The sequence below is a fragment of the Bos indicus x Bos taurus genome, chromosome 19 (genome assembly GCF_003369695.1).
Source record: "Bos indicus x Bos taurus breed Angus x Brahman F1 hybrid chromosome 19, Bos_hybrid_MaternalHap_v2.0, whole genome shotgun sequence".
NCBI lineage: Eukaryota > Metazoa > Chordata > Mammalia > Artiodactyla > Bovidae > Bos > Bos indicus x Bos taurus.
In genome coordinates, this window is record NC_040094.1 from 54,542,883 (window position 1) to 54,557,391 (window position 14,509).

The 14,509-nt window shown below is 52.7% G+C and overlaps 1 protein-coding gene across 1 annotated transcript in view; it reads left to right on the forward strand.

Moving 5' to 3' along the window:
- The first annotated feature begins 288 nt into the window (after positions 1 to 288).
- TIMP2 (TIMP metallopeptidase inhibitor 2) overlaps positions 289 to 14,509 on the forward strand; it is a 54,366-nt gene continuing 40,145 nt past the window's right edge. Inside the window, exon 1 of the mRNA XM_027518285.1 lies at positions 289 to 727. Coding sequence (XP_027374086.1) covers positions 598 to 727 — 130 coding nt within the window. The 5' untranslated portion in view covers positions 289 to 597. The remainder of the gene's footprint in view (positions 728 to 14,509) is intronic.

Genomic DNA, 14,509 nt, shown 5'->3' on the forward strand with positions numbered 1-14,509 from the left:
GGGTCCACTGGGCGCTGTCTGCCTGCAGTGTCCTCCCTCCCCCAACCTCTGGCGATCTGGGAGGCTGCAGGGGTGCGGCCCCGAGCGGTGGGAAGCCAGGTGCGCAGCTGGGAGCCCGGGCCGTGCCAGGCTGGGCACAACAAAAGCCGGACTTGGGGGAGGGCCGGGAGGCGCGGGAGGCGCGCTGGGAGGGAGGCGGCCGAGAGCTCCCGGAGCCGGCATTGGCCGCCCGCCACCGGGGGGCGGAGCCAAACCGCCTCTGAGCGCAATAAAAGGCCGGCTCGGCCCGCACCCGCAGCGCACACATCCATAGAAGGCAGTGGAGCACTCGGGACCAGGTCCGCGGCGCGCGCACTCGCTCGCTCGCCGCCCCCCAGCCAGCTCTCGCTTCCGCGACGCCAGCCGCGCCCCGCGCCCTCCTCGCTGCACCCCGCGACCTAGAGCCAAGAAAGTTTGTGTGGCGAGTGAGGGCCGGAGAGGAGAGCCCGCCCGCGGAGTGCCGTCCAGACCAGCGCGGCCCCGGCGCGAGAGGGGAGCGCCCCGAGCCCAGGCGGCGGCGGCTAGCCCGAGTCCGCGACCCCCGCCCCTCCGCCCGCCATGGGCGCCGCGGCCCGCAGCCTGCCGCTCGCGTTCTGCCTCCTGCTGCTGGGGACGCTGCTCCCCCGGGCCGACGCCTGCAGCTGCTCCCCGGTGCACCCGCAACAGGCGTTTTGCAATGCAGACATAGGTAAGGACGGCGACCCCGCCCCGGCCGGGCGCCCACCGCCCCCGCGGGGCGCGCGGGACCTCGAGATTTCGCCAGCGCCCCGCCCGCCCGCATCCTGCAGAGGGACCCAGCGCCCGCCTCCCGGGGGCCTTGGTGCTTTCTAGAATCCTGCAAGTTGACACCAAAATCGTACTTTCTTTTTCCCCATTCCCTCTCTCCCTTTCTTTTCCTCTCTGCCGAGATGCTTCTCAACCTCAAAATTCCACCGAAATTCCGCTGCATTTCCAGCCCCAGAAAGGGAGCCAGGGAACGGATTGGGTTTTGGCAGGCGGAGGGCCCCGGGATGCCAGCGAGGGGGGGCGGGGAGAGTGGGGGCCACAGCGCGGGGGTAGGGGCCCTCTTGACCTCGGTGGGTTGAAGGACGGGGGACCCCAGGAAGAAACTTTCACAGGTGAGATGGGACTTGGGCTCCTTTGGGCTTGGAGCTGGGTGGGGAAGAGCTACTCCGCCTGGGCCTCTGCCAGCAACCCCATGTGGGGTTCACCAGATCCGGCTGGGGCTGGATGGAAGCGTCCCTCCCTTGGGCAGGTTCCCCACGGGCTCAGTGGGGCAGCCGGAAAGATGGGCCCAGCCCCAGGGCCGGCTCCTTCCCTGCTCTGCCCAGGAGGCACACCTCTGCAGGGACAGGCAGGATGGTCCTTGAGTGGGGACGGCTTTTTCTGGACATCCACACAAGCTTTGGTGACTGGAGATGGCAGGTAGGGTTGTCTGGCTGCCCAGAGTCCTCAGCACATATCCTTTCCCCTCCAGATTCCTTGTCCCCCAAATACGAGAGCTGGCAAGGGAAAGAGAGCCCAGTTATTCTGAGCCACATAGGGGCAGGAGGCAGAGTGGGGAGAGAGAGCACCGCAGAATGGGGAAAACCAGCTGACCTTGGAGGTTTCCATCTAGTTCTGTCACTTGCGGGCCTCCACTGCCCTGGTTTTCCTGGGACAGGTTTCACCAAGACGACAGATGTACAGCAGGTGGGTCTCTGTGGCTCCCTCTCACTTCCACACAGGTTTATTTTCTGCTTCTAAGTCTCAGCCAGCCCCGCAGCCTGTTGCCAGGGGTGGGGAGGCTGGGCTGCCCTCACCTGTGCAGGCTCAAAGTCGGGGTCTCTGGGTTTCTCCCCTTGTCAGCCATAGTGCTCTGATCTCCCCACGACTCCTGGCCACACCCCAAGTGGCCCTTGGAGCTGCCACCACCACCTGCTCCAGGAAGTCTTAAGGTGATCCTACCTGTGCGAGTCACATAGCTCAGGCCAGCCTGCACTTGGGGCCCGGCATGTGCTCCCAGAGTGGTTCCCTACAGCACCCCAACTGCGGGAAGCTCACCAATTTGGCTTCACTGCTCAGGAAGATTGGCATGGGGAGGAGAGGCTTGTGCCAGTGTGGGAGCCAGGATTGGCCCTCCAAGGGGTGTCCCCTGGGAGTCCAGACCTGTCCAGGCCCCTTGCAGAAAGAGAAGCTGTGTTTCTGGGACAGGATCAGGCCCAGGCCTGGAAGGAATCCATGAATTAGAAGATTCTAGGAGCAGGAAGGGGTTGGGCTTGGGACCACCTCACACTCCTCAGCTGCACAGAGAGGATGTCCAGCCAGCCACTCCCCTCCTTGCCCAGCATCAGCTGAGGCAGCGCTGGGGCTGTTTTCTGCTTTAGATTTGGATCAAGGGCAGCACAGGTCCTTCAGGGTCCAGGAGTGTCCATATGCCTCAAGGCTCATTCTTGCTTTGTAGGTTGCCCTCTCTTCCACCTGCATCTCCGGGCATTTGTGTCTCAATCATTGCATCAGAGTCATCATAGAGCCAAAACTTTTCACCTCAGCCCAGCCCAGAGGTTCCACAGGGCGTTCTGATGCCAGGGTCCTGCTGCAGAGCCCAGTGTTTTTGGTCCCCATGGTTACTGTAACAAGTGACCATAAACGGGGGGCTTAAGACAGCATAAACTGATCTCTCACAGCTTAGGGGCGTCACGTCCAAAATGAAGCTGTTGGCCCTGCAGGTTCCTTCTGAAAGCCCGGAGAGAAAATCTGTGCCAGGCCCCTCTCCTGGTAGCTCCAAGCAGTCTTTGATGTCCCTTGGTTTGTAGACACATCACTCCCATCTCTGCTCTGTCTTCAGGTGGCCGCCTTCTCTGTGTGTGTGTGTTCTCTCCTCTTACTAGGATACCAGTCACTGGATTCAGGGCCCACCCTAGTCCACTGACCTCATCTTCGTTTGATCACATCTGCGAAGACTCTTATTTCCAAATAAGGTCACATTCACAGCTTCTGGGTGGACGCGAATTTGGGGGGAATGCTGCCCGGTCTTGTTGCTCGGGCAGCCCTTCTGTGCTCACTCAACTGGGGACATGTCGCAGAGACAGCCCAGGGTGTCAGACCTGGGTGGCTGTGGAGGAAATCTTGTCTTTCCACCTCCACTTTACATGGTACAAGTTCATGACTTCCTTGATGATGATTTCCTACTCTGACTGACAGCAGAATTGCCTGGGGTCTGGAGCTCTTTGCAGACACAAAATCTGGCTCAGACCTTGGCTTTTGTAGTTGTCAAGCTCTACAGGTGACTGCCACCAGGGAAGTGGGTCAGGGGTCCGGGAAGGGTGATGGCCTGTTGCACACTGGGGTTACCTAAAGACTGGTCTTCAATGCAGCGTCCCAGCTCCTTTCATTGTTGGCTGGATGCAGGCTTAATAAATGGCTTGGGGTCAGCAAGAGGCAGTTGGCTTAAGCAACAGTCATGTTTCTGTCTGCCTGTGTAGAGATTACTGGGGGAAGGGTGGGGGATGGCATCTCCTTAGCTCTTGCAGCCTGTGGGATTGGAACTGGGGTTAGCACAGTTTGTTATGAGGTTGTGCAATTGAGGTGGAAGGGGTGGGAAGGGGTGACCGGGGCTCCTCCTGGGAGGCCCTGCTCCCTGACCTTTCCAGGAAAGTGGGAATGAGCCAGAAGCCTTTTGGGTCTCAGAGCCCTGCTCCAAAGTGCTGCTGGCCTGGCCCTATCTCATCTAATGGATGAGTCCTTCGCCATCTCCTGCAGGCCTGCATGGCTCCAGGAATCTGGCTGGAAACCAGCATTGGGCTTGTTCTTTGGGCAGTGCCACTGTGAAGGAGCATGGAGTTCCTTAAGCCAGCTGAGTGACTTGGCAGACCTGGGCTGCTCCGGCTGGTTTCTGGAGTCACAGGTAAATCCAGGAGCTCCCTGGACCCAGAGGGTAAAATCTCCACCAGTCCCCACCCACCCTGGCCCGGGTAGTGGTGCCCAGGGCCACTGTCTTCCAGAAGAGCGCCTCCAGTCCATCTTTCTCAGAACACTCCCATCTCCAGTCACTGCTATCTGCAGACCCTCCAATGGTCTCTAGCACCAAGTGGGGCAGGGCCTGCAGCCAAGACCACATGCTGGTTGCCAGGGCAAATGGGCTGGCCTGGGGCACACGCCGATGGGTTCCAGGTAGTGGGCTCTCGGGGAAATACACAGCAGGCACTCAGAAAGGGCAGTGCCCTCTCCAGACACGTGCTGGGGGAAAGCAAGGCAGAACTTCCTGTGAGCAGAGTGAGACCTTGAGTGCAGTGGGGGTGTGGGTGGGTGCTCTTTAAAGACACTGTTGGCAAGTCCGTTTGCAAAGTGTACAATCAGCTGTGTTTTATAATCCCAGTTTGCCTATCGGGCTTGCTCGTGTTTCAACAAGCAGTTACAGAGTGACCCGCTCCACCCCAGAGGATGGCAGGGAGATGCAAGGCATTTTCCCTGCCCTCGGGAGGGAATGCCAGGACTCCGGCTCCAGGCAGGGTGGAAGTGGGTGTAAGACTGTGTGGATCAAGGGGCACTGAAGCCTTGTAGACACCCCCTACCCCAACCGACTGCCAGGGGATGGTTTAAAGTAAACCCGACTCCATGTGCTTCGGGCAAATAATGAACAGAGTAACTGGGTCACAAGATGAAAAGCATTTGGGGTTCTGAAGAGAGATTCCAAGTTCTGATGGGAGGAGGAGGAGGGTACCGGGGCAGGGGTGGGGCACTTGAGTTCCTGGTCCTGGACAGTGTCCTTGGACGGATGTATTCTCCAGGGGGTTGACTAGAACCTGGGTTGGGAAGTGGGAAGAGATGTGTGCAGGGCTTAGAGGCGGTGCTGTGGGTGTGGCACGTGGCTGGGAGGGCGCTCTCCTACCGTACATATTCTTCCCTCTCTGATCTGAGGGCATGGTGCCAGCTTGCAGCTTGGGGACTGCCGTGTCCTCTGCAATCAGTGGTCTTGGATGCTAGTCCTTGAGCTGCAGATGGGCTGGGATCCCTCTATTCCTCTTTGCCATCTCTGTTGAGTTGCCATATGTGCGGGTGTAGATGAGTCCCAGGCTTGGATGGGGGCATGCAGCCCTCCTCATCCTGATGCAGAGCCAGTGATCAATGCCCAAGGGGCTGTGGGAGCAGATGAAGCTCTTGGCTCCCAAAGCAGCTAAGAGATACACTTGGAGGACCCCAGGCAGTCTAGACGATAGGCAAAAAAAAAAAGGCAGAAAAAATAAAAAGTGTGTATATTAACTGAACCACTTTGCTATACACCTGAAACCATCACAGCATTGTTAATCAACCATACACCAATGTAAAATAAAAAGTTTAAAAAATAAAAAACAAGTACTAAGGATGTAATGTACAACGTGATGCCTGTAGTTAAGACGGCTGGCTGATAGACAAGAAAGTTGTTACGAGGGCAAATCCTAAGAGTTCTCATCACAGGAAAAAAAAAATTGGTTTTCTTTTATTGTGTATTTATATGAGATGATGGGTGTTAATTTCATGATATATGTAAGTCAAATGATTATGAATGCTGTACACCTTAAATTTATACAGTGCTATATGTCAGTTATATCTCAATAAAGCAAAAAAAATACACGAAAGGAGATAAAGAGAAGGCAGACCGGGGATAGGAGTGTAAATGCCACTGATTCTTCTCCCCTGTCCTGAACATGCCTCCACCCTGCGTATATGCACACACACACCCGGAGCCAAGATCAAATGGTCCTGTGGCTAGGACGGACTTTCTGAAAAGAGAAGGGCAGACTTAGGAAGCCAAGGTTGGAAGCATAAAGAACCCTAAATTGGAGGATGGAGCTAGGGGAACATGGACTAGGCATGCTGCTGCTAAGTCGCTTCAGTCGTGTCCGACTCTGGCGACCCCATGGACGGCCTCCCACCAGGCTCCCCCATCCCTGGGATTCTCCAGGCAAGAACACGAGTGGGTTGCCATTTCCTTCTCCAGTGCATGAAAGTGAAAAGTGAAAGTGAAGTCGCTCAGTCGTGTCCAACTCTTAGCAACCTCATGGACTGCAGCCTACCAGGCTCCTCCGTCCATGGGATCTTCAGGCAAGCATACTGGAGTGGGGTGCCATTGCCTTCTCCGTGGACTAGGCATGGTTAAGTGCCATTTCATGGTGTCAAAGTAAACAGACAGGCTACTTGGGAAAGGTGAGAGTCTGGGTACATAGCAGGCTCTTGGGCAGCAGAGCCCAAGAGGACGAATGAGACTAGACATCTGGTTTATCACGTGGAGTTTGCATTCCATCTCAAAGGACCCGAGGAGAGGCATTGATGTTGTGCACCTGTGGCGACAGTGGGCATCGCTCAGGGAGTTTGCCAAAAGGCAGATGTCTGAATTAGCGTCCCATACTGGGGCTTTCCAGGTGGCTCAGTGGTAAAGAATCCGCCTGCCGATGCTGGAGACACGGGTTCCATCCCTGGGTCAGGTAGATCCCTTAGAGAAGGAAATGGCAACTCACTCCAGTATTCTTGCCTGGAAAGTTCCGTAGACAGAGGACCCCGGCAGGCTACAGTCCATTGTAAAAGAATCAGACACGACTGAGTGCACACACAGACACACATGGGACCCTGGGGACCCAGGGCTTGGGCATTGGTATCTCACAGGGGATTCTGATGCCCGCCAAAGTTTGCACAGAGCATTCGTTTCCAAAGTGGGAACCAAGGCAACTTGGATTTGAGAAGAGAACCTCACAGATACTTGGTGTGCGGACTGACAGCGGCACTTGTGCCTAGTTTTAAAACGAGCGGGTAGATTTTGAGAGTGATTGGCTAGGTTTCTGTCTGGCTGCTACAGGGTCCGTAGACCATGAGACCACAGGGTGTCAGGGTGCAGGAGGGGCATGCCAGATGCCCTGGGATGCTGGGAGGAAAGGCAGTCAAGGGAAGTGAGGCTGGGGAGGACTTCCAGCTTGAGAGATGGTCAGGGGCACCAGCATCTCAGAAAGGGCAGGAATGAAGCTGGCTTCCCCCAGCCCGGGGCCCACAGTCCCGGGCCCCCGAGGCCTGGTCTGCCTGGAATCCTGGAGCCTTCGGTGCCACCATCACTGCATGGATGTGCAGCTCCAGTGGAAAAGTGATAGAGACCCAGGGGAATACCATTTTGTAGCTGATAAAGTTGGGGTCAGCTGTGTGCAGTTAGCCTCCTGGGTTAAGCTTCTGGAGACCCCAGCAGGGTGGACTGGGTAAGGGTTTGCTGTAAAAATCAAATTGAGGGGCTTCCCTGGTGGTCCAGTAGTTAAGACTCCTAGTTTCCATTGCATGGGTTTGAACCCTGGTTCGGGTACTAAGATCCTACATGGCCTGCAGATCAGCCATAACAAATTTTAAAATATAATAAAAATTTTTTAAAAGTTTAAAATCAAATTGAGATGTTACCTCCAAAGAAGGGTCCTAACCCGGGGGGCAGGGAGCTTCCCAGATGCTGCAGTGTGGTAAAGAATCCGCCTGCAACGCAGGAAGCACACGAGACTTGGATTCGATCCCTAGGTTGGGAAGATTCCCTGGAGGAGGAAATGGCAACCCGCTCCAGTATTCTTGTCTGGAAAATCCCATGGACGGAGGAGCTTGGCAGGCTACAATCCATGGGTCGCAGAGTTGGACACGACTGATCCTTTGCGTCCTTTGAACCCGGGGGGTGTGGATGTGTGTCCAGAGATGGGCCGGCAGGACAGCCTTGAGCCCTGAAGCAGTCAGCTCAGCTGAGTGTGTGCGTGCCCGTTTTTGCGGCTTCCACCAGATTCTCAAAGGGGTATGTGACCTCCAAAAGGTTGGCCACTGCCTTAGAAGGCGTTCTTATGGCCTGTGGGGGGATTAGGGGCTCTGGAACCAAAGGGTGGGCAGCCTTGAGCCCCAGCAGTGAGGACCAGGGTGAGGGTCTTTGCTGTCCTCCTGAGAGCTGTTAGACATGGCAGGGGAGGAAGAAGGAAGCTGCAGGCAGGAGAGCCGGGCTAAGGGGCTTCTAGTCACCCAAGTGAGCAGAGCAGGTACCTGATGGGGGAGGAACTCAGGAAGGAGGGAGGGTGACAGGCTGGAGGGGCGGGGCGGGGTGCGTAGGGGGCCGCCTCTGGGGTCTGGCCTCAGGGCTGGGGCCATGCAGCCCCTAATGTGGTCAGGTGGTCAGCAGGGGTGCATTCCCTGCCGAGTTCTGCTGGGAAAGAGAGACAGAGGGGTCTCCAGCTGTAGCTCCAGCAGATCATGGGAATGAGTGAGGGGCTTGGAGGGAAGAGGCAGAGAAGGGGGTTGGGGCACGTGGGTTCGGAGCAGCGTGGTCAGGATGGCCGCTCTGCAGCCCACGCCTCGGTCCAGGGGTGAGACTTGGGCAGGTGCCCTGTGCCTCGGTTTCTCCATTTCTGAAGAAGCGATGATCCCTTCCTACCTCCTAGGGCAGAGGTGCAGTGCCTGGGACGGTGCCCATGGCGGCTGTCGGGGTTGGGGGGGTGTTAGCTCTTTTTGTGCTCGATGTTGTGCTGGGTGTGTAATCCTCCCCCCACCCCGAGAGCGGGCCGTGGCTCTCACACAGGTGTGGGGGGTGCAGAGACGCACAAGCTGGGCTCTGGTGCCTCCGGGAGGGCAGCCAGGAAACTGGGAGGGAAACGGCGATAGGTTTGTGACGGAAAAGTGACTGACGACCGTAACAGCAGCTGTCACCATCGGCGCTAAGGGCTCGGAACCGTGTTCACACAGTCTTCCTGTTAATTCACCTAATTTATAATTATCCCTATTTTACAGATGATCAGATTGAGGCACCAGCTGATTCTTTTGCTCGGGTCACATGACTATCAAATAGCAGAGTAAGAAGACAGGGTTTTAAAATGAGACGAGGCGTACGGGGGAAGCTGAAGGCGACCATTTCGGTCCACCTTGGCTTGGAGGGGGTGGTCTCTGTGGAGCATGAAGGATGGAGGACCATGAAGGAGAACTCTTGAGAGCTGACCTTGTTCGGGAGATTTCCCCATCAACTGGAGATGAGCTAAATTAAATTAAGCTCTATCCTGACAGCAGAATATTAAGCAGTCATTTTAAACAGTATTATAGATTCATGATTATGACCTAGAAAAATGTTCAGAGTGCATTAAATTTAAAAGCCCAGTTACATCTGTATGCTTTTGCGTTTCAAACCCTGTCTAATATAATTTTTAAATGCACAGTGCATAACTGTACACTGTTAACAAAGTTATCAAGCAAATACTCAGGTTAAGAAAAACAAGACCCTGCCACCCTAAAAACTCTCTTAATTCTTCCTGGTCCCTAAGGAAAAGGGGACCTCCTTTTCCTTAGATAACCACTGTCCTGGGTTTTATGGTGAAAATTCCCTGGCTTTTTTAATGTAGTTTACTGATTCTGTATTTATCTCTAGTCTATTGTTTTTTTTTTAATTATGCTTATACATGTAGAGAAAAGTCTAGAAGGATGTCTGTCAAAATTCTAGGCAGTGGGTGAGATCAAGGGTAATTTTTATTTCGTTTTGCTTATCTGTATTTTCTAAATTTTCTGTGATTAACATGTGTTCGTCGTATAGTTATTTTAAAGTGAAAAGGCAACAAGGAGACTGGGGTAGGGGTGTCTTCAGGATGGGAGAGGCGGAAGAGAAGGCTTCGAGCGAGGCCGTGAAAGCCCTGAACCTAGAGGGTGGGGCTCACGTCCAGGGCTGCCTCCCTTTTGCCTTATTCCTCGGAGAAGCAGATTGGGGAAGGGTTTATTGCTTCATGAAAAGAACTGTTACCGTTTTTCTGCCTCAGAGACGTATGCTTTTTATCTGCTTTGTTGAGGTATGATTCTACTGTTCACCCATTTAAAGCGGGCAGTTCAGGGAGGGACTTCCCTGGCGTTCCCATGGTTAAGACTGCATTTGCACCGTAGGGCGGCACAGGGGTTTGATCCCTGGTCAGGGGAACTAAGATCCTGGTATGCCGTGCAACATGACCAAAATAAATAAATTTCAGTTCTCCTTTATAAGTTATTAATTAATTTATAAAGTAAATAAAGTGCAATTCAGTGGTTTTTTTAGTGCAGTCACAGAGCTGTGCAGCTTCACCACTATCTGATTTTACAGCATCCCAAGGACCCCTGTGCTGGGTTCAGTCTGATATTTCCGATGAGACTCAGGTAGTATGTTTCCACCTGGTGCTGCAGCAGCAAAGCCGTGCCCTGCAACAGGACGCATAGAATGTAGCCTTTCAGGGCTTGGCAAACAGTACCCCCACTACCCCCCGCCACCCACCTCTGATCCCCTATTACGGTAAATACGGTTTTACTGGAATGCACCCACACCCATTCCTAATACAAAGTCTGCAGCTGCTTACCGGCTGGAAAAATGGCAGCCTTGAGTGGTTGCAACAGAGCTACGTGAATTACCATCTTGCCCTTTATGAAAACTTTCCCTCACCCCTGGGTGTGAAATTCCTGGGGCCGACTCACCTCTCACCTGGTGGCCTGCTCCTTGCTTTCCAGAAAGATTGATGCCTTGGGGTATCATTCTCTGAACTGACCCTAAAGATGCAGTGAATCTTGAACCTGTGAGCCCAAGAGAGGGAGAGATGAGTTTCAAGGCTGTAACCCTCCTGCTGTGAGACATTCTAGGGTGGAGAGTTCCCGGGGACAGAGCCTGGATTGGGATGAGTCTTCACTTGGTCCTTTCTCATCTGTGGTCTGGAGGTCTTGGTTGGGCTTCCTGGAGACCCTGTAGGGTCAGGTCATCTTCACGACTTGGCTCAGCACTCAGGCTCTGCATCAAGCTTTGCTTTGACTGACTGATGACAGTCAAAGGCTCTAGTTAGGAAGGACTTCAACAGCTGATTCTTAACCAAGGACAGGATGGGGAAGTGGACTGACGTTTTAGAGAAAAAAAGATGAAGTACAAAATATCAGAGGAAAAGCCTGGGTCTTTGGAGCCTGCTAGAGCTGGTTCTGAGTCCTGACTCTGTGCCTCTATGAGCCTCAGTTTCTTCTGTAAAAGCAGAATTAAATGTCTCGGGGACTTCCCTGGTGCTCCAGTGGCTCAGACTGTGTGCTCCCAATGCAGGGGGCCCGGGTTCAGTCCCTGGTCAGGGAACTAGATCCCACATGCTGCAACTGAGTTCACATGTTGAGACTAAGACCTAGCGCAGCCAGATAAATTGAAAAAATATTTTTTGAAAAAAGAAACTCCTCAGGGCTGGGCCACAGCAGATGGTGAGTGAATTTCTGATGAATGAGTAAAGTGTGCGAAAGCATGGGAGGGACTCAATAAATGTCAACCCCGCCCACTCCATCTAGATTTCTGAGATCCTGGATAATGCTTCTGTGAAACCTTGTGGGCCTCTGTCCCCAGAGCTCCTCAAGAAGAAAGTCATGTGCATAAAAAAAGAAATAAACCTCCTCTGACATTCCTGGCCCCCTCTGGTTTTTTTTTTTTGGCTCTTCCTTGTTGTTCAGTCACTCAGTCGTGTCTGACTCTTTGCGACCCCATGGACTGCAGCACGCCAGGCTTCCCTGTCCTTCACCATCTCCCAGACCTTGCTCAAACCCATGTCTATTGAATTGGTGATGCCATCCAACCATCTCATCCTCTGTCGTCCCCTTCTCCTCCTGTCTTCAACCTTTCCCAGCATCAGGGCCTTTCCTAATGAGTCGGCTCTTTGCATCAGGTGGCCAAAGTATTGGAGCTTCAGCATCAGTCCTTCCAATGAATATTCAGGGTTGATTTCCTTTAGGATTGACTGTTCTTACATGGAGAAGGAAATGGCAACCCACTCCAGTGTTCTTGCCTGGAGAATCCCAGGGACGGTACAACGTGGGAAACTCAGCCTGGTTTTTCTCTTCGGCTCAGCTCACTTCTGCTGCCCTTCCTTTGATCCAGATCAAGAATTCAGGGCCCCTGGATGGGTTTTTAGTGCAGGCACGTGATATGAGGGTAGTTGAGAATTCACTGTGCAGAGTTGGTTGACACGCCCCAGACCACTGTGACCTCACATGGGGTCACGTGACACATGAGGTAGTGAAGAACAAGGACCGGGAGGGGAGGATGCCAGGGATGCATTAGACACGGAGATGCGTAGGAATGATCCTACAGGGCCCCAAGTCTAGAGCGTTTGCACACACACAATGAAGTGAGTGCCCCAGGCGCTGGAGTCCAGGAGGCTGTCAGCAGCGCTCCAGGGACTTCCTTGGTGGCCACTGGACCACCAGGGAACATGGAGTCTCTCAGGGCAGGGACCAGGGTTCAGTCCTTGGTCAGGGAACTAGATCCCCGCATATCACAACCAAGAGTTTGAATGCTGCAACTGAGACCCAGCGCAGCCAAATAAATAAATATAAATAAATATTAGACAGTGTTCCATGTATCTAGGAGAAAAGACTGGGGGTCACTCATGGACTTCAGGTCTGTGTGGATTTTTCCACTCCCAGGGAAGCGTCCCTTTTCAGAAGGACTGTTGACCCTGTGACAGGACGGCTTTGAGGGCAAACACAGTTCTCTCCTGGGGACTTTTCTCCGCAGCCCCTCCAGCATTTACCCTTTAACCCTCAGAAGCCCCTGCGAGAAATGGCCCCGCTAGGCTCTGCCCAGACAGAAACCAGGTATCTCGGGAAGAGAGGCATTGGAGCGGAGAAGTGATAAGCGCGGCTGATTCTCTGTTGTGATGAGCACAGTCTCTGATTCTCTGTTGTGACGTCTTGGCCTCTCAGGCCCATTGGCTCCAGGAGGGGGCTTCCCTGGTGGCTCAGATGGTAGAGAATCTGCCTGCAATGCAGGAGACCTGGGTTTGATCCCTGAGTTGGAAAGATCTGGAGAAGGAAATGGGCTCCCCGCTCCAGTATTGTTGCCTGGAGAATCCCATGGACAGAGGAGCCTGGCGGGCTACAGTCCATGGGGCCGCAAAGAATCAGACACGCCGCAAAGAATCAGGAACACATTTAAGGAGGTGTTTATTTCTTATGCGCCAATTCTGGAAAGCAGGGAAAAGCGACCGGCAAATAGTCTCCAATCAGAAGTCTCTTTTTTGGTGCAAAAGGACTTTGTCTCTTCCTGTTGACAAGGACTCAGGAGGAAGGTGGTAGGTCAGGCAGGTGTCCTCCCTGTCTGGATGGGGAACAGTCGATGACTCACCCAAGGTCTCGTGGTCGACTCGGTGCCAGGACTCTAATGAGCCAGAACCTGGCTCAAGTCTCTGGAAACAGGTTGGACGTCACAGCTACGGCCTTTCCATTGCTCTGTTCCACGTGGCCAAGAAGCGTGTTGTCCTTGGAAGGGCTGACTCTAGGTGGGTGTGTTTTATCTTAACCTGAGCAGTTTAGAAGTTTGAAGGACATTTTGACAGCGCCGGTCTACAACTTTAAGTCTCCCCTTGAATGTAAATTGGTTCAATCTCTATGGACAACACTGTCGAGGTTCCTTAAAAACCTAAAAGTGGAGTTGCCATATGATCCAGCAATCTCATTCCTGGGCTTGTATCTGGAGAAAGCTGGTTTGTAAAGATACATGCACCCCAGTGTTCAGAGCAGCACTGTTTGCAATAGTCAGGACATGAAAGCAACCTAAATGTCCAACAGATGAATGGATAAAGATGTGGTTTGTTTATACAATGGGGTACTACTCAGCCGTAAAAAAAGAATGAAATAATGCCATTTGCAGCAACACGGATAGCCCTAGAGATTATCATACTAAGTGAAGTAAGTCAAAAAGAGACAAATATCATAGGATGTCATTTATATGTGAAGTCTAAAATATGATACAAATGAACTTATTTACAAAGCAGAAACAGACTCACAGACGTAGAATGCAAACATGGATGCCAAAGGGGAAAGTGGGTGGACGGATAGGTTATATAAACCAGTATATATAAAGCAAAGTCCTATTGTAGAGCACAGGGATATATTCAACATTCTGTAGTAAATCATAATGGAAAAGAATATAAAAAAGAATATATGTATAATCACTTTTCTGTATACCAGAAACTAGCACAATATTGTAAGTCAACTATACTTTAAGAAAAAGAAAGGGAGAAAAGAAGTCTCCCCTTTGGGCAAGCAACTCTAAATCTAGAAATTTTTCTGCAGAAAATAATAAAGGATGTGTGCTAGCATCTCATCACAAGGGTGCTCACCTCCATCTTGTTTATCTCAGTGTTAGATACATCATAGCCGCAGATGCTCTGCAGGACCAAAGGTTGCAGATTTTTTTTTTTTTTGGCCAAGCTGAGCGGCATGTGGGATCTTAGTTCCCTACCAGGGATAGAACTTGCGCCCCCTGCAATAGAAGCATGGAGTCTTAAACTCTGGAGTCCTCCTCAAGGACTTCTTACTGAATTGTAAAATGTTCAGATAAAGGAGGAGGAATTAGACTTGCTTCTGAAATATGGTTTTCTAATTTTTCTGTGTTGAACTTGAATGACATGTGTTGTTTTTAAAAGAGTTTGCTGAAGGATGGGTCTGATTGTGGGCAACAGTGGGATGGGGCCCAGACTTTTAAAGCTGG